Source organism: Pezoporus wallicus, unplaced genomic scaffold, assembly GCF_028554395.1.
Source record: "Pezoporus wallicus isolate ANWC-B61680 ecotype Strahan unplaced genomic scaffold, APGP_CSIRO_Pwel_v1 contig_3847, whole genome shotgun sequence".
NCBI lineage: Eukaryota > Metazoa > Chordata > Aves > Psittaciformes > Psittacidae > Pezoporus > Pezoporus wallicus.
Genome location: NW_026639842.1, coordinates 2,334,848 through 2,352,195, shown reverse-complemented (window position 1 = coordinate 2,352,195; position 17,348 = coordinate 2,334,848). Strand labels below are relative to the sequence as shown.

Here is a 17,348-nt window from a genome sequence, read left to right as displayed (position 1 = left end):
TCATACGGAGTTACTGCTGTAACCTCTCTGTAGAGCAAGGACACACATCTTCCCTGCAGAGAGCATGTTAACAGCAGTCTCAAGATTTCTGTTCTTACACCCTCATATCAGAGGGGCACCAGCCCACACACCATGTCAATCTCCATTTGGCATCTTGGCCTTGGCAGATAAGAGAGGTGGAAGTCAAGCAGGGCAGGAATTTGGCACAAATGAGATTCCAAGCAAGACATGGCATAGTCTGGTTCAGTAAACACAGCTATAACAAAATCTTTCAGAACAAAATACCTAAAAGCACAAGAGCCAGCAGTTCATCAAAAACATTTTCTTTACCATCTCATTATCTAATCCTGTTGCTATACTGTCTTTACTCCCTCAGCCACAGAGAGCAATAAAGAAGGTGATTTAATATCACTGACATCTAATGGTTTATTGAAAAAGCTCAGCATTTAGCGTTAAAACAGTAAGGAAGGCCAAATCCTAACTAACAGCTTAGGAACACAGTTTGGCTTGGTTGCCTGTCTTGTGGGTCTTTGCAATGGAAATGTATGAGATGGGCAGAACTGTAATTCATTTCAAACCAACCTGTTTACTTTAAATAGTAAACTATTTAAAAAAAAAACCCACCCAAACAAGAACAAAAAATATGGGCTTTACTTAGAACAAACAGTAGAACAGACAAAAAAGTCAATGCTAAAGACCTTCTGTTCTGTACCCATCATCTTGCTGAGTCAGATCGCTTACCCAGCTCCTTCAGCCATGCATGGCTAGACACGCCAGATGTTAAATTAATCTCCCTTTTCAAAGAGAGATGTGTATTCCTGCTCATGGAAAAACAATCTATAAATAATCAAAAGGTAATTCTGAAGAGAGTGGTGGTTTGTTTTTCCCCTTCAGCTACTCACAAGGCTTCCTTACAGTCCTGGCAATGCTTTTATCAGGATTGCAAAACTGTGGGTCCACTCGGCTTCTGCCCAACAGATTAGGTGCAGCATCAGTTACACAACAAGAACTGGTCTTGCTCATGCTCACTCTCTATCATAATATCCATATGCAGGAACAAACATTTCTAACTTGGACAACACAAATGAAATCTGCTGGAAAATGGAGCAGATTTCCTGCATGAAGGAAATGGATGCCACATTTAGAAACAAGTGCTACTAGAACACTGCTGTTCAATAGTTTTTTTTAAACATGAATTCAAAAGTCTAAATACCATGTTTTTGGCCACTTTTCCCTTTTTTCCTCTCTTGTGCTGGAAAGCAACAGTGCCTATGCTCCCACACAATGCTCTCACCAGCTGCGAGGTATGAGGAGCCATTAAGGACTACCCAGGAGAAAGACTACTCTCCAGTTGTGCCCTGCTGTGGGTCATCACAGCATCTCATGCCGGGCTCAGTGTATGAGTGATGCTGTCTGCTGCTGAAGTCATAGCACTACCTTGAATCCAATACTGACAGATGTTGAAACAGGCATGAGGGTTTATAAAAAGTGCTGCCATTTTGGGAGTAGTGGGTTATTTCTGGGAAATTACTGTCCTGTGAAATTCCCTCTCATACCTTGAAATTTGATAGAAGCCACAGAATCCAACTGGTAGACGCATGATGTGAGATTCAGTTCCCTGAATGTAGGCATCCGACATCATTTGAGACACCTGAAGAGATTTAAGGCACCAGCATGGGGCTGGCAAACAAAACACAAGACTTCAGACTCTCAGCCATTTGGCATGAGTGCTGGAGGCTAGGCAGGACACCCACAGCATCTGCAGCGACATCAAACACTTACAAACATGCATGGAATCCTGCCCAGAGGGTGGGATTCAGCTCATGGATTAGGACACAAATATATGCTTCCACGTGTGCTACATCCGTTAGTGTCCACTACTGCAAATGACAACCTTGCTGGTAGAGCCTAGGCAGGGATTTGTCTGTCCAAGTGTGGGCATCTCCTTTTGGGGAGCTGATTAGCAATCAGTCTGCATCAAGGAGAATTTCAGTTAGGTCTTGAAAAGGCACTTTTCACAAAGATGACCCAGAGGATTCTGCACCTCTGGAGGTCCACAAAACTTGTCTGGAAATGACCCTGAGCAATGTCCATCAAGTGCTGTGCTGAGGTAGGGGGTGCACTAGCTGAGCTGCAGAGCTCTGTTTTAAAGTCCATTCAGTAGCTCTCCGCTGACTCCAAAAGGATACCAAAGCTATTTTAGTAGGTGTCTTACTCTATGAGCTGCATCCGCCTCTTGTGCCTAGATCCTGTGCAACTGATGGTGTAGAGCGCGGGGAGAAGCAATATGTTTTTTGCTGGAGGAAGTCATGTCTCAAAAGCCTACTAAGAGGCTTTGAAGGAATCAGTGGGCACGCTGATGTGGGTGGTTTACTTGCTATCTTGTATTTGGCCTTCCTAAAACCATTTGGCAAAGGCTGTCTCATGGAGGATTCGTGCAGAAACGGAGCTGCCACTGGATTAGAGGGAAGGTTTTTGTGGGTTAATGAGCAGTTAAAAGATAAGAGACAGGTTGTGAAGAAAGGGACAGCTGTTGCGGTGTTGGTGATTCCTCAGTACAAACAATGTGAAGAAGGTGGAGGGAATAGTGAGGTGGCAGACTGTGAATGACACATATTATCTAGGGTTATAAAAACAAAGGTAACACCAAATAAGTGTTATGGAGAGACCTTGTGATGACACAGGACTTCGAAGATGGCAGATGAAATCACTGGTGATAAACACAAAGTAACACACATAATGTAATACACATCCCTAACAATAAAGATGTAATGGTGAACTCTGGGAGAGCTATTGCCCTAAAGAAAAGGATTTGGTATTGCTGTGAATGAAGGTGGTCTGTGAGAGCCAGCTCAGTGCTCAGCAATTGTGGAAGGGGGCAACAGGGTGTTAGAAATTCCAAAGGAAAAACTATAAAAACATCATTAAGTGACAGTGGGCCACAGCCTGGGCCTGTGCATCTCAGAGCAAACACAGGAGAAATGGAAATGAACAAGGTAAGGTGAGCGATAGCAAAGGCAATCAAAGGCACAGGACAATTTCTTCTGAAGAGGAGAAATGAGCCTTCAGTGTGGAACAGGAAAACCTGAGAAGGAATAGGATAAGGATGTCTACAAATTCGCAGTCTATAAAATCTGAAATTACTTCTCTTTTTTTTCACAAGTGATACAATGCAATTATGAAGGAATAGGTTTAAAACATCAAAAGGAAATGCTTCTCTACTAGCACATAGTCAAAAGTTGAAATTCCCCATTTCAGGGTATGGGGTGAATAGGGTAAAACACCTGATGGTAAAGTAGACATCCAAACCAGATCTGATAAATCATGCACTAAAAATGCTTATTTTCCTTCACTGACTACAAAGCTAGCTTATGATGAGCTGCTCCTCCGTAGAACTCCATGCAAAAGCTAAAGCTACTCAGAAATTTGTTAAGATGAATCTCACTTCTAACATCTACCAGAAATGCTGGAATAAAACAATCCTGTACTTCTGAGAGCTGTGGCCAAAGCTCCTACAGGGAAAAATCTGGTGCAGGGCAACACATCAGTCATATAGCCCCAAACTTAGCTTAAGGCTATATCTCCCAGTATGGTCATCTATGTGGAATCTTTTTCCTGTATTGCTGAATTCAGTTATTTCAAGCACACAGTTTGCAGGTCCTATAATTAAACCAAGAATAAACACAACCTACTGTTTACCCCTCCCTATGGGTGCACGGTTCCTTGTATTTGTTCAGGATGCAAAACAGAACTGCCAATCCCATCAGCAGCACTGAAGTTTTACAGCAAATTCTAAAAGTCAGTCTCACCTCCATGCCTGGCAAAATCTTGGAGCAGATTCTCCTGGAAGGCATGCTAAGGCACATGAAAACAACAAGGTGCTTGCTGACAGCCAGCATGGCTTCACTAAGGAGAAATCCTGCCTGACCAACTTGGTGGCCTTCTGTGATGGAGCTACGGAACTGATGGACAGGGGTAGAGCAGTTGATGTCATCTACCTGGACTTGTGTAAAGCATTCGACACTGTCCCACACGACATCCTTGTCTCTAAATTGGAGAGACATCAATTTGATGGATGGACCACTGGGTGGATAAAGAACTGGCTGGATGGCCGCACACAAAGAGTTGTGGTCAATGGCTCAATGTCCGGCTGGAGACCAGTAACGAGCGGTGTCCCTCAGGGGTCGGTGTTGGGACCGGTCTTGTTCAACATCTTTGTCACTGACATGGACAGTGGGATTGAGTGCGCCCTCAGCAAGTTTGCCGATGACACCAAGCTGTGTGGTTCGGTTGATATGCTGGAGGGAAGGAATGCAATCCAGAGGGACCTTGACACACTTGTGAGGTGGGCTGATGCCAACCTCATGAAGTTTAACCATGACAAGTGCAAGGTCCTACACCTGGGTCGAAGCAATCCCAGGTACAGCTACAGGTTGGGCAGAGAAGAGATTCAGAGCAGCCCTGCGGAGAAGGACTTGGGGGTGGTGGTTGATGAGAAAATGAACTTGAGCAGGCTTCAGTGTGTGCTCGCAGCCTAGAAAGCCAACTGTATCCTGGGCTGCATCAAAATGAGCGTAACCACCAGGTCGAAGGAGGTGATCCTGCCCATCTACTCTGCTCTTGTGAGACCTCACCTGGAGTATTGTGCGTAGTTCTGGTGTCCTCAACATAAAAAGGACATGGAACTGTTGGAACAAGTCCAGAGAAGGGCCACGAGGATGATCAGGGGACTGGAGCACCTCCCGTATGAAGACAGGCTGAGAAAGTTGGGGCTGTTCAGCCTGGAGAAGGCTGCGTGGAGACCTCATAGCAGCCTTCCAGTATCTGAAGGGGGCCTATAGAGATGCTGGGGAGGGACTCTTCATTAGGGACTGTTGTGACAGGACAAGGGGTAACGGGTTAAAACTTAAACAGGGGAAGTTTAGACTGGATATAAGGAGGAAGTTCTTTACTGTAAGGGTGGTGAGGCACTGGAATGGGTTGTCCAAGGAAGCTGTGAATGCTCCAACCCTGGCGATGTTTAAGGCCAGGTCAGACAGAGGCTTGGGTAACATGGTTTATTGTGAGGCGCCCTGCCCATGGCAGGGGGGTTGGAACTAGGTGAGCTTAAGGTCCTTTCCAACCCTAACTATTCTATGATTCCATGAAAAATAAAACCTTCAGGAACTTTCAGCAACTTGAGAAGTTCCTGTTTTTTATACTGCATATGGGCTGCAGTAGTTCAGCTGGGAGCAGAAGTGTGTCTCTCCCTTTTGCACTGGCACCAAGCAGGGCAGCAGATGGGCAGAACTTTTCTCCTCCTGTTTTGCTGAGTGCTCTGTCCTGCTTCCCCAGTAGTGTGAACAGCTCAGGCTCAGAGGTTTGTTACCATAGCACGGGCTGTGCAGTAACAGTACTCAGGTGTGCTGGTGGGGATGCTCCAGGCTAATACTCAAAACCAGCTCTTTCTTGAGCCCTACCAGAGGCCAATACTCAGCCTGCTGGTCATGAGCTACAGCTGTAATTACAAAACCATGAGTCCTAGCAACAAAGTAATGTCCCTCAGCAGCAGCTGAGACACTATCCTGTAGTCAGAGAACCAGACAGGTCAAGGCTGCTTGTACCTGCATTAACACAAAGTGAAAGCAAACGCTGGCTGCCTGAATCAATGTACATGTAGCTGATGGTTTTTCTGTTTGCCTGGAAGATACATAATGCTCCAGTAGTTATACAGTTAAATGTTTTTCCCTTTTTGTTCTCCATCTGATGTTACCAGAGGCTTCAGAAAGGTAGCTTGGAGATGAAAAAACCTCCTAAATTACACCACCAGGAAAATAGCTATAATGGTGCATATATTTTGCTTCCAAGATGAAAGTCACCTTCTTACAGTGAGAAAGGCACACATATTAAAACACACAACTACATAAACAAGGTTAAAGAACATAAAATGTGATTCTTCTGATGGGAAGGGTGTGAGCTGGACCAGGACTGTTTCTACCTTTCTCTTTACGTTTTTCTAGTTCTTTCCAAGACAGTGATGAACTATTTTAAGTCTTCTTCAAAATGCAAGTGGAATTTCAACACACAATACAGGACCATGAAAACAGCCATACCAGGGCTGTCTAATCCTGAAGACTGCCTCTGATCACAGCTAACAATAGATATTTCATAGAAAGATACAAACCTTCGTATAATGGGCAGTGCTTATGGGAAAATTACTTCCTATTCCCCAGGGAACAGACTGGTTATTTTATGCTGTGGTTATGTGGGAACCTAGACTTTATTCCTCTTAACCTTATTTAATATAATAGTGAGTATTTTCTATTACCTGTTCAAATCCCTTTGTGAATCTTGCTACTATTTTAAAACTCTAAATCCCTGGGCAGCCCATACCACCCATTATGTTATGCCCTGATCCAGCAGCCTTGCCTCCCCAAAACCGTTTTCCTGCCTCTAATTTTCCTGAAAGACAGCATAATTTATTCCCTTTGTTAACTCCTGCACTCTGTGACACACAATATAGGCCAAATTTTTCCACTTTCTGGTTGTACAAGGAGGGTCGGTGTAATTTAAAATTTTTTGTTGCCTGCTTCACTCTCTGGTCTGAACACAGCGGTCTGCCTTGATCAAAACATTGGGAGCTGCAATATTACAGGGCCACACGACCAACCCAGAGGTGGCTGCAATCTCTTCTGCTCAGAGCAGATTAAACATACACCTCTAAGCCGCCAGCACGGATGCCCTTCTCTGCCAGCCCTGCGTGCCCACCTTGCATATTCAGAACCCAGCTCTCCAGCAACAGACGGAGGTACCACTCCCACCCCCTAAATAAAAGCAATGCACCAGCTGTTAATGCTGTATTCACAATTCCATACTCCACAGACGATATGACTTTATTCACAAGTATGATTTGTACAGAGGTAGAACAAAATACTTCGTATAATCTTCTTTTTTTTTAAACTATATACATATAAAGAATATAATAGAATGACAAGAAAGAAAAGGTCGTAAACAAAACAATATTATGCCATCAAATACAGTACAAACAGCATGCAAGAACAGCTTCAAATGAAATCTTGCTGGTGTAACTTTATTTCTAATGTGGTAAATGGAGAGTAGTAAAGAGTCATGCTCTAATTGGATTGAGTATGCCGCAGCTCTGCAATTTTGTTTTAATTATTTTTTTCTTTTGCAACAAACCAACAGGATAGCTTTCTTTTCACTGTGGTGGCGAATGCTTTTGTAATGCCCAATGTAATCTTAACAGAAAAATATAATAATCAAATATACAAAGTGTACTCTCATTTAAAAGGCAAAACCATAGAAACTGTACAGTTTTCAAAAGCAAATTATCTCAACTGCTTCTTAAGAGAATTTTCTAAAGAAAGAATAAAATATGCAGAATAAAAATTTGGAGAGCTATTGTTCTGTAACAAAGCTAATCAAATACTTGTTTTCCATTCCAATAAACAGTTTTTTTAATTAATAACTATTCTGGAAATTATGAAGTGGGCTGGGTTTTATTAATGTTCCACTTGACTAATAAAGCATGAACTCCTTACAGGTACTATAGCTGTCATTCCCCTGGGGATGGATGGAGATTGGTTCTGCATGCATGCTAGAGACAGGAACAAGGTTTAGACATTGGTGTAGATTTTAAAAATATTTTAAAGTGTTTTAAATGTTTAGTGGCATCTATAAAAATAATCTTGCCTGCTTTGCTACTAGACTGACATTTGGACCTGGGATTTTCTGCTGAAATTCATTGTTGGCCCTCGCGATTGCCGAGGACTTCCACTGGATGTTACCTGGGCTGCACTGGGTCCCACAGATGGTGGTCAAGAGCAGTGGTTAGAGCCTGCACCTGAAACACGTGAAGCCAACAGCAAACCCCACACTATTTTCTCTGTGGCTAAGGCTGAACCTCAAGGATCTGGGCTTTACATAACAGTGTTGTCTTGCCCCTCCATCCCTCTAAGTTCCGGTCCTTGTCATGGAAAGGGTGAAGGCTGGAGAGAGCAAACATGCTCTATGAACTATCAATGCTGATGACAACGACTTCGCTATCCCCCATATATGCACACACTGTGACTATGTAAATGTGGAGTCTGTTCAGGTCATGGCCTTGCTCAGGGCTAGCAGCCGTGCTCACTGCCATGCCTGTGGGGAAAACAGGGTTTTCTCCCTCTGCTGGGAGGCTTTGACCAGTGAGGAAGAAAACTGAGCACTGGAGTCAAATCACCCTTCTGCAGCTCCACACCCCCCCCCCCCTTAAATGGCATTTAAAGATTTAGCCACACAAACAGCACCTGTAGATTCAATTTGTCTTTATCAAGAACACGAGGATGGTCAATATTAAACAATTACTGCTTATGGCTATATGTCAAGCACCAGCCCAAGCTTCAATCACAATTAGTTTACTAAAGATCAAGCAGAATATTGAACAGAGGACGGTGGGTCTCATTTGTCCCTGGGCTCTCAGGTGATCCTGGCTTCCAGGAAGGAGCTCAACACAACCTGCTGGTGGACTCAGGGCAGGTCCCACGTCCAGTTCAAGTGGCTAGGGGTGGCCTGAACAACATCCTTCACCAAATCACAAGGATTAAGTTAACTGCAGTGAAAAGGGTACAGAAATATCTGCCCTGCATGAGAAATCCACCTCTGTGGCTTCATCCATGGCTTTGGCATCTTCCTGGGAAATGGACTGTCAACCCCCCCACCAGATCATCCCAGTGCAACTGAAACCTGCATTTCAATAACAGACCCTGCAGCAGATTATCACCCCCAGAAGCAGAGCATTTATCAAGAGGTGTGAACAATATGCTATGCACAGAGGAAATACTCTGTGTGATAGTTTACGGTTAACAGAATAAGCCTGGCACCTCTTTGTGGAAGAACTGTACAAAACATGGCTGAAATAGAAGGATTGTCAATGACATTCAGTGGGAGATACTCTAACCCTCTGAGTAAGACTGCATCTTTCTGTTGTGTAAACTGGTCTACAAGTATGAATAAAACAATAGATCCCTGTCCCATTAGCCTTGGGGGAGATTAATGCCCTCTAATCTATGCTAAATAAACTCCGAAGCATGAAGAGCAATATTCAAGTCTTACACGCAGCTGCTTGCGAATTAATAGGGATCACCCTGAAATTGCTATTACGAAATGCAAATATTTGCAAAAGAACAATTAAAAAATATTCCTGAAGTGCAAACAAAAGGCTCGTCAGCCATGCTTGTGGTATGTGCAGGGACAGTCAGAAGGCAAACGCTAATGAATCCCAGGGCAGAAATCTGTGCTAAAAACCCATTAGCCCATTGGCAGTAGGTAATGGCATGGCATCTTGCACTGGGAAATAATTTTACCCCATAATCGGAGAGCTTGGCTTAGGATGCCCTAATTTTGATTTTTTGGACAGTTTGTTTGGATATAACAACCTGTATTGTGAGAAAGCTGCAGTACGTGGCTCATAGTAAATCTACTTCAAACACTTGCTGATACTGCTCAGACTGATCTCATCTGCCCTGATCTGCAATTTTGTGTTAGCTAAAGTAATAAAAGAATCCTGTTAAACCTAAATTATCAAATGAAAAAGGCAATTTTCTCATTTATACTCCATTAGTTTTTTTAGTTATTGCTAGGAAAGCTTTAAAATGCTTAGGCCATAAAATAAACATGTGGCTTAATGTACAGTATGTGTACTTAAGAGGATGATGGCATCTGCAGTAACTGCTCTGTACTGTTATTGTAATGGAATGCACAAATTAAGCAACAGCACATCCCAAGTAAGGCATAAAAAAATGCATGGCAAAAAGTAACAAGCCTCCTGCTTTGTTTTTTTTTTTTTAATTTTTTAAATAACTCTTTAATTGCTAGAAAGAAAAAAATCACCAATATCCACACCTACAACACAAAATGTTTGGTTTTGATAGATGCCTGTTACATCGTGCCAGCAAAACTCTGTGATATTGTTATCTGTAACATTTCACTTATCAGAAGTTTATAAAAGCTCCCCCTTCCCAAATCAAATTCCATGATACATTTTCAGTGCTAAATTCAAACGATTAGCCTAATACGGTTTCAAGCACACAACACTCTTAAGATTTTGGAGAAAAACCACCCTAGATTCTTAAATCACAGAGATTTAGGATAACATATGAAAAAGCATCCAAGTATTCACTTTTCAAAATGAAATTAAGAGCCTAAATCGCTTAAGTACCTTTGATAATTTTACTCTCAGGCTCTTTGCTTAAACGTATCAGAGTACTTTCTATCAATAATGTAAATTCCTTCAGAAGAGTACCAAAACTAAATCTGTGAATTCACATAAGCAAGATTGCATAACCAAACCATTTACAGGCATATTTTAGCATTACTCTGCAACAGTAGGCATTAGGATTTTGAGAACACAAGAATGTCTGAAATTCAACCTGTGTGCTTCTTTATCCCTTAATGGTTAATTAAAATAGGTATAACTGAGAACAAGGAGTGAGCAGGGCCTCTGCAGAAAGGTGCAATGAATGTCTGGATCAGACAAACTCAATGAGAATCATAAAACACAGATTGGAGATTTCTCCTTCAGCCAGGGTTTTAGACAAATATATTTTCCTGGCTAAAAAGGATGGCACAGCACATTTTTACAGAGGAATATTCAAAAATATAAAGAGGAGACCCATTTTCTTCCTCAGTAATCCCATAAAATCAACCATCTATTTTCTTAACAGCTCCAGACATTTACCTGACTGCTGACAGGGCCTTTTCCCATCACCTGAGGTGAGTCTACACTCTCTTTTTCTATGCTGTCAGTGGTAGGTACACAGCTAGAGTTGTGCTCATTATTACCTGGTTTCCCATTAGGGTGACCAACTTGCTCTCCACAGTTGCAACAACTGTGCAACCTATTTACTTACAGTTCAGATTTTCTTCCATTCATGGCACAAAGCTGAAAAGTAAACAACAGTTAAGAAACATCTGCTTGCCAAAATGCACCATGAGAAGGTGCAAGCTCTCTTTGCCAGAGCCTGGACCTCTGTTTATTCACACCCTCAGCACTGTTTCATGCTCTAGCTTGGCATTGTAGAGGAACAACCATGACTCTCTTCAGGCTCCCCTCCCTCCTCTTATTCAGTCTTTGAGAAGTTACAAAATAGAACACTGTTTTCTGAGACTATATTGACTGCACTAATTACCCACAATACTGTATATTTGCCATTAAGAACATGAATGTGTGCTTTCAAAGTGTGACATTGAGGGCTTTGAGGATATGAAAGAAATCAGATGGATTGTTCTGTCACTTAATCCGAGGCTTCAATGTACTTTTAAAAATTTGTTTAAAACCCCCAAAACCAGAATACACATTTTAACTGCTGAACTTTTACCAGCTAAAGGAGTTTGCAAGAACCCTATCACTATGTGGTTACAACAGAAGATACACAGTTAAGCTCGGGTCACGGTTTCCAAGAACATTCACAGGGACTGAGGATGAAGAAAATGAGGGACAGATCCTGCGGGAACCTTCGCGAGACTGAGCTGCTCACTGGGGAAGTGCCTTGAGTATTGCATTCACTTCCTCTGCAACCGCTGTCAAAGCAAATTCAAACTGCTCCTGCAGAGAGAACAAATGTATACTTTGAATAATAAAGCAAAACACTTTCCAAAAGCCTGGCGCACCATTCTGCAGCTGAGCATCCTCAACGCATTGTTAAAAATATGAATATGCAGGATGAACTGTACACTGCACTGGAAAGGAACAAAATGTTCTGGGATTATTTATGCCATATAACATGTTTGACAGCATCTTGAAGCTGGAGTCATTTTAACGGAGAAAAATGTTGGTAACAGAAACAGCTATTGGGACACAATTATGTATTGCAACTGCGTGGTCAGAAGGGCTTGGGAGTAGTTGATCACTAGCCATTTCCTTCTGACATAGAGATGGAAACTTGTTACCATAATTGAGATATGAAATAGGTGAGATGCTGCAAAGCAGAGCTTTTGGCTTCTCTCAGGACTGTTTCTAGTTGAAATCAGAATAAATATCTTCTCACCTTATATCTATTATACAGAACAATATCTGCTTTTCGGTTTACCTGTTACTGTTCTTTTTCAGCCTCCCATTTTAATGGCTCTTCTGCACCCTCAAATTTACTAAGGATGTTTAGACCACTCCTATTAGAAAAAATACTTGAGAAGGCTTTTCTCTGCTATTAATTTACTGTAAGCACAAACCCAAAATTACTAATAGGCTTCTGCACTGGGTTAGCAGAGCTGTGAAGGACACAGCCATGAATGGCCACCTCTTCTAAGTGCAACACTAACACGCTCCTGAACTGTGTAGTCCTACATAAGGACAAAGGAATTTTACTTCCTCAAGGTTAGCAGAAGTTACATTTTCTATGGAAGTAGTTTTCTTCCAAATTTAGCTTACTGAAGTATCTGACAGGATGATTTGGTGTTTGCAACTTTTCAGATGAAGGAAGAAATGTGGGCAGTTTACTCAGAATACAAGCAAATCAGGGACACCTGACAAGGACTATGGAGAAGTTTCTGGATTTTCTAGAAGTAATCCAGTGGTTTAAGCCAGCCAGGGTCAAGAGCAGCTGAAGAACTGACTTTGAGAATGGAGTTCTGAGATGCACGCTGCAAAGCATCCAGAGATCACTTCTGGGGTATTATTTTGGTCTCCAATTAGAAAACTGGAGGTCTGGTGGGTACCTCTAGCCCTCTCAGTTAGCGCTGCCAGGGGCTGGAGGTATCTGTGTGGGATGGCTGCAGGTATATACACAACAGTGGTGGATAGCTGCAGAACACAAGCAGCCCCCAAAGACAATTACTGGACTAATAGCATTCATTTTCCAGAGTGTTTCACTGTACTGTAGAAATCTGCAGGAACGATGAAAGAACAAACTACAGATGTGTAGCTCCTAATTTAGAAAGGCAGCTGACTTTTATTTCTTAAAATTCAGTGCCAGACTTCTCTGCCTTCTCTTACCCCACTGCAGTCATCTCCCATGTGGAGAGAAGCAATGATGGGCATGGTTCCTGAGCAGAAAAAGAACAAAGCTCAGAATAATTTCTCAGAGACACTGACATTCAAGAATTTTGCTGTCTGCTTGATGCTGTCAAAGTGGCATCCTTGTACATTTGCTGGACTGCAGCCAACAGTTTTCCATCAGACATCAATTCACCCTTAAGAGTAGGAGTCGTCCTCATTAGGCACAGAAAATGGTGTGTATGCCTGCCTATGCCTCTCCGCACTCCCCAAGGTCTCTGCAATTACAGAAAAGACTGGAAATGCTGGTGGCCACCCAGGAGCATTAGCTGTATTTTAACAGAGTGTGCTGAATATGTGAGAGGAGCTGGAGGCAGCAAAGGCAAAGAGGGCATTCATCTGGACATGCCACGCCATAACCAAACCGGGCGCTCGAACCAGCTCATAAAGCTTCACGAAATTTAAGCTGGTGCATGAGAAGTACTTGCTGCTGGGAGAAAGAGCTTTGTCAGGAAAAACTGGCAGTGGCTGGAGCCATTGATGCAGCCCTGCGAGATGGGAGACCTGTGGAGCAGCTTGGGCAGGGTGGGAGATGCTTGTGCTTGTGCTGGCCAGGAGGGGGGCAAAGCAGGTGCTCCTGGGATTCTGGAGCTCAGATGTGAGTGGGACAGCTGGTCCTTGTCATTGCCAGTCCTTGGAGCATGGGCAGCACAAGAACAGAAGAGGCTGATCTGAGTGTGGTGGAGTTGACATGGTGATACAGCCAAGTTTCAGAGTTGTGCAGATGCCTCTTCCAAGATGTGGGCGTCAGTTCGGAAGAAAGGAAGCTGCCCATGGTAATGAGGCTACCTAATCCGCTCTTCATCTGAGTATTCTAAGGTCAGGAAAAGCTTGTAAGATCAGGGACTGGAGTGCTTTAATGTTAGTCACACTGCTGAAAATAACATATGTTACTATAAGGTTATCCACTGGGCAAATCTGCCCTTTAACCTTGTTCCAAGATGTGTTCACCTTATTGCGAAGATCTGTTAGGCAGGAGACCATCTGACCTGCAAGTATCTCTACCCCTCACAGAAGGGTTATACCTCATGTGAGCAGAGGGCATCATTGCACTGCCTGAAGAAAAAGTGTCTGCCTCGTATGAGCACTGCAGACTGAACAACATGAACTCTAAAGCTCAGCATGGATATTGGAGACAAGTTCAGTGGAGACCAGCAGCTATCATCAGGTCTAACCTTAAATTACTGAGGCAAAACAACTTCTAAAGCATAATCTTTACAGCCAGAGCTCAAAACTGACTGTGAAACACTACAGTGTAGCCTTTCTGGAATGGTGCAGCTGAGCTCTTCACCCTCCTTCCTTTTGCATAATACACACAGGTGACACACGGATAGTGCAGCTTCCCTTGATGTAAATCACCAGCCTCCAAAGGAAAGCCTTTACACACCTTTTGCACCTTCTCATGCAGCAACCAGAGAGAGCAAATTAATTTCAGCAATTTTAAAAGAAGCTCAGTTTGCTGTTTTGTAGAGCTGTGCTATTACTCACATATGATATTTGCATAGACAAGATTTACTGGAGATGAATTTTAACATCTAGCTTTGCCTAGAAAACAGAGCCAGACAGGCATATTATGTGGCATCAGTTCTATATATGCATTGCCTGTAGGCATCACCTATAATGCAGAGATGACAAGGATATATTTAGTAAAAAATAATAGGTTGTTTCATTACATCTACAAACAAAAATTCCCAAGAAAACAAGCTGAGTAAATATAGCATATATGACACAATAAAGAACCTTAGCTAAATATTACAGATATGCCAGAGGAAAGATACAGGAGAGAGAAAAAAAGGAAATATACGTTCTTGCTATCACAGAGAATACACTTCTTCCTTCATTACTTTTTCCTCTCACATGTGGCATATCAATTCTATTTTATGATTCCCCTGCAAAAAAATATAACAAATCCACAAACCCCCTATTATGCTTCTCAGAGATGCAGAATGCCGTTATGATAATTTCATTACCATTTATTATATACAGTGCTTTTGAATCAAAGATCCCTTCCAGAAGACAAAATGTTGCAAACAAATCTTTCACATGCTCATTGAAAATGTGGAGCGCTGCCTGCTGGAAACACAATAACATTGGTGAAGGAAGTTGATGTTTATTTTGCCTAGGGATATTCTGTAATTGGCATTTCTAACCTGACTTTTAATCCATCGTTTTAAATTACTCCAAGAGTCTAATATTCCTCATTTGTATTCAGCTGGGAAAGCACAGGGGTTTGTTTAAATCCATCAGAAAAATTCTCTGGGGATCGTGCATTGCTAGCATGTAACCAGATATTTATAATTTGCAAGACATTAGCTTGAATAAGTGATTTGGGTGTTTTTGAAAAAATGACAATGATGGAAGAAGGAGCAAGAGGGGAGATAAGCAATATCCTTAGAAAATTTTTCATCCTGGATGAGAACACAGGATGCATTTCTTTTCTGGAGTTTTTTCAGGTAAATGTTTGGAGGGCAAAACCACATCTTGAGTGAAATTTTCACGGGACACCGGTAACTATTTCTGATATAAGTACAAGAAGTTGTACCTCATTCTTTGGTAATGGAACTTTGTTTTTTCTTTTGTTGAAGGCAACAAGCTGTAATTTCTCTGCCTTAAGAAGGAAACTGAAATTCGAGCTCTATATTTCTACAGATCAGCTATATATTTTGGATACATTTACACAGTAGTTTAGGACTTGCATCATCCCTCATAGTAAATATATGTGACATTGGATACTGTGTGCTATTTGAATTTTTCTTCCAGCCTGACTAATCAAAGTAGAAGAAAGATTTGTGCAATTTTATGTCTTACTTGCAGATAAAGATTAGTTAGCTTTGACTGGCTCATCTTTATTTTTCATGCACTTACTTAATTGGTAAATAATAATTAACATCCCGCCAACTGTCCTCCAGAACCACATTTCCTAATATTACAGGGAAGCTAAAATGATTAGGCAGGGATTTAAGAACAGTTATGAACCAATGATTCCTGCAACATACATTTATTTCACCGTTGTCCCTCAGCAATTTCAATTCCCTACATGCTGCAGACTTTCCTATCAGTTCCAGCCTGGCCATGGCAGAGTGCTGCCTGTCTCGTTACTCAGTTTGGGGCTGTAACTCTCATCTGATATTTTACAATGTCATATACAAATTATTTTGTCTCAATGGCATGAACAAGTTTCTTGATTGTCATATTTGCAGCTCTTAACTTGCAGCAAATACCCCAAAATATAATTCATAGAATCACAGCTCATTCCACGCATCACTGAAATTGTTAATAACAGAAAGGTTCATTTCTAATTTAAGGGGCTGCAATCACACCATCAGCTATCTTTAAAAATTTTACATTGCGGAAAAATGTCAAAACTATTATAACTGACAGGATTTATAGAGTAAGATGTTCACTTAACCAAAGGGTACAAATGAAGTTACCATGCTACATCCATAAAGGATATGGCTATAGGCATGATATAAGCTCTTCCATACAAAGATTCTAAAAATGAGTCAATTTCGTACAAAACTGTATTTCCTTCAATTTGAAACATTTTTTTTCCTCCAGAAAAAAAAAAAAAGCAGCAGTTACAGTCTCTTCAATAAGTTGAAGCTTTACTAAAAATATTACATGCACAGTTAAGCACAGATACTCTAAGAAAATAGTCCATATTTCAGGATGAAAGCAAGAACATTCTTTCAAATGCACATTTTCTTTAGTAGGCTATAGCTTGTCTTGACTGCCCTTCATATATGGTAATCAAGATAGATGTTGGAGATGCTACAAGAAAGAGCAGTAAACACCAAAGAAAGTAGCCTAGATAAATCTTCAGCATAAATAAACCTCGGTTGGTAGGGAGCCAAACAGAGTAATCAGCAAGCGACCTGCGTTAAATTAGGTCATACCCTCTCTCTTCTGTCATGAAAACAACTACTGTGAAAGACCTTTAATGTATTTAAAATCCCAGCGGATTTATTGACAGTACCTTTGTCTGGACCATGCCTGGTCTCTGGTCCCTCAAGTGCTCCAGGGTAGCAGCAATATCAATCTCTTTAGCACCTGCAACAAACCACAAATTGGGCTGAGTTCAGAGCGCAAGATAATCCATGCTGCGTCTGTCAATCTCTTGCTATTGGGTTCCCTTTGGGCTAACAGTCCAATTGAAAATTATTACATCCATCTCTCAGCAGACTTGGCAGGCAGCTGCAATTCTTGTGTTCATATAGAAAACTAAGAGGTTGGGGCAGCTTTTATTAACATTAATTCACGAAAAGCCAGAGAAAAACAAATTCTTAAAAATGCCTGTGTACCTAAAGCAGAATATAAT

General features: G+C 41.7%; 1 protein-coding gene across 3 annotated transcripts in view; it reads right to left on the bottom strand.

Moving 5' to 3' along the window:
- Nucleotides 1-8,249: 8,249 nt before the first annotated feature.
- The window catches only part of PTPRN2 (protein tyrosine phosphatase receptor type N2), a 655,166-nt gene continuing 646,067 nt past the window's right edge, over nt 8,250-17,348 (bottom strand). For all 3 annotated transcript variants that reach the window (XM_057416429.1, XM_057416426.1, XM_057416428.1), the window contains 2 exons: nt 17,007-17,080; nt 8,250-11,584 (listed from right to left, as the gene is read on the bottom strand). In XM_057416429.1, coding sequence (XP_057272412.1) covers nt 11,513-11,584; nt 17,007-17,080 — 146 coding nt within the window. In that variant the 3' untranslated portion in view covers nt 8,250-11,512. The remainder of the gene's footprint in view (nt 11,585-17,006; nt 17,081-17,348) is intronic.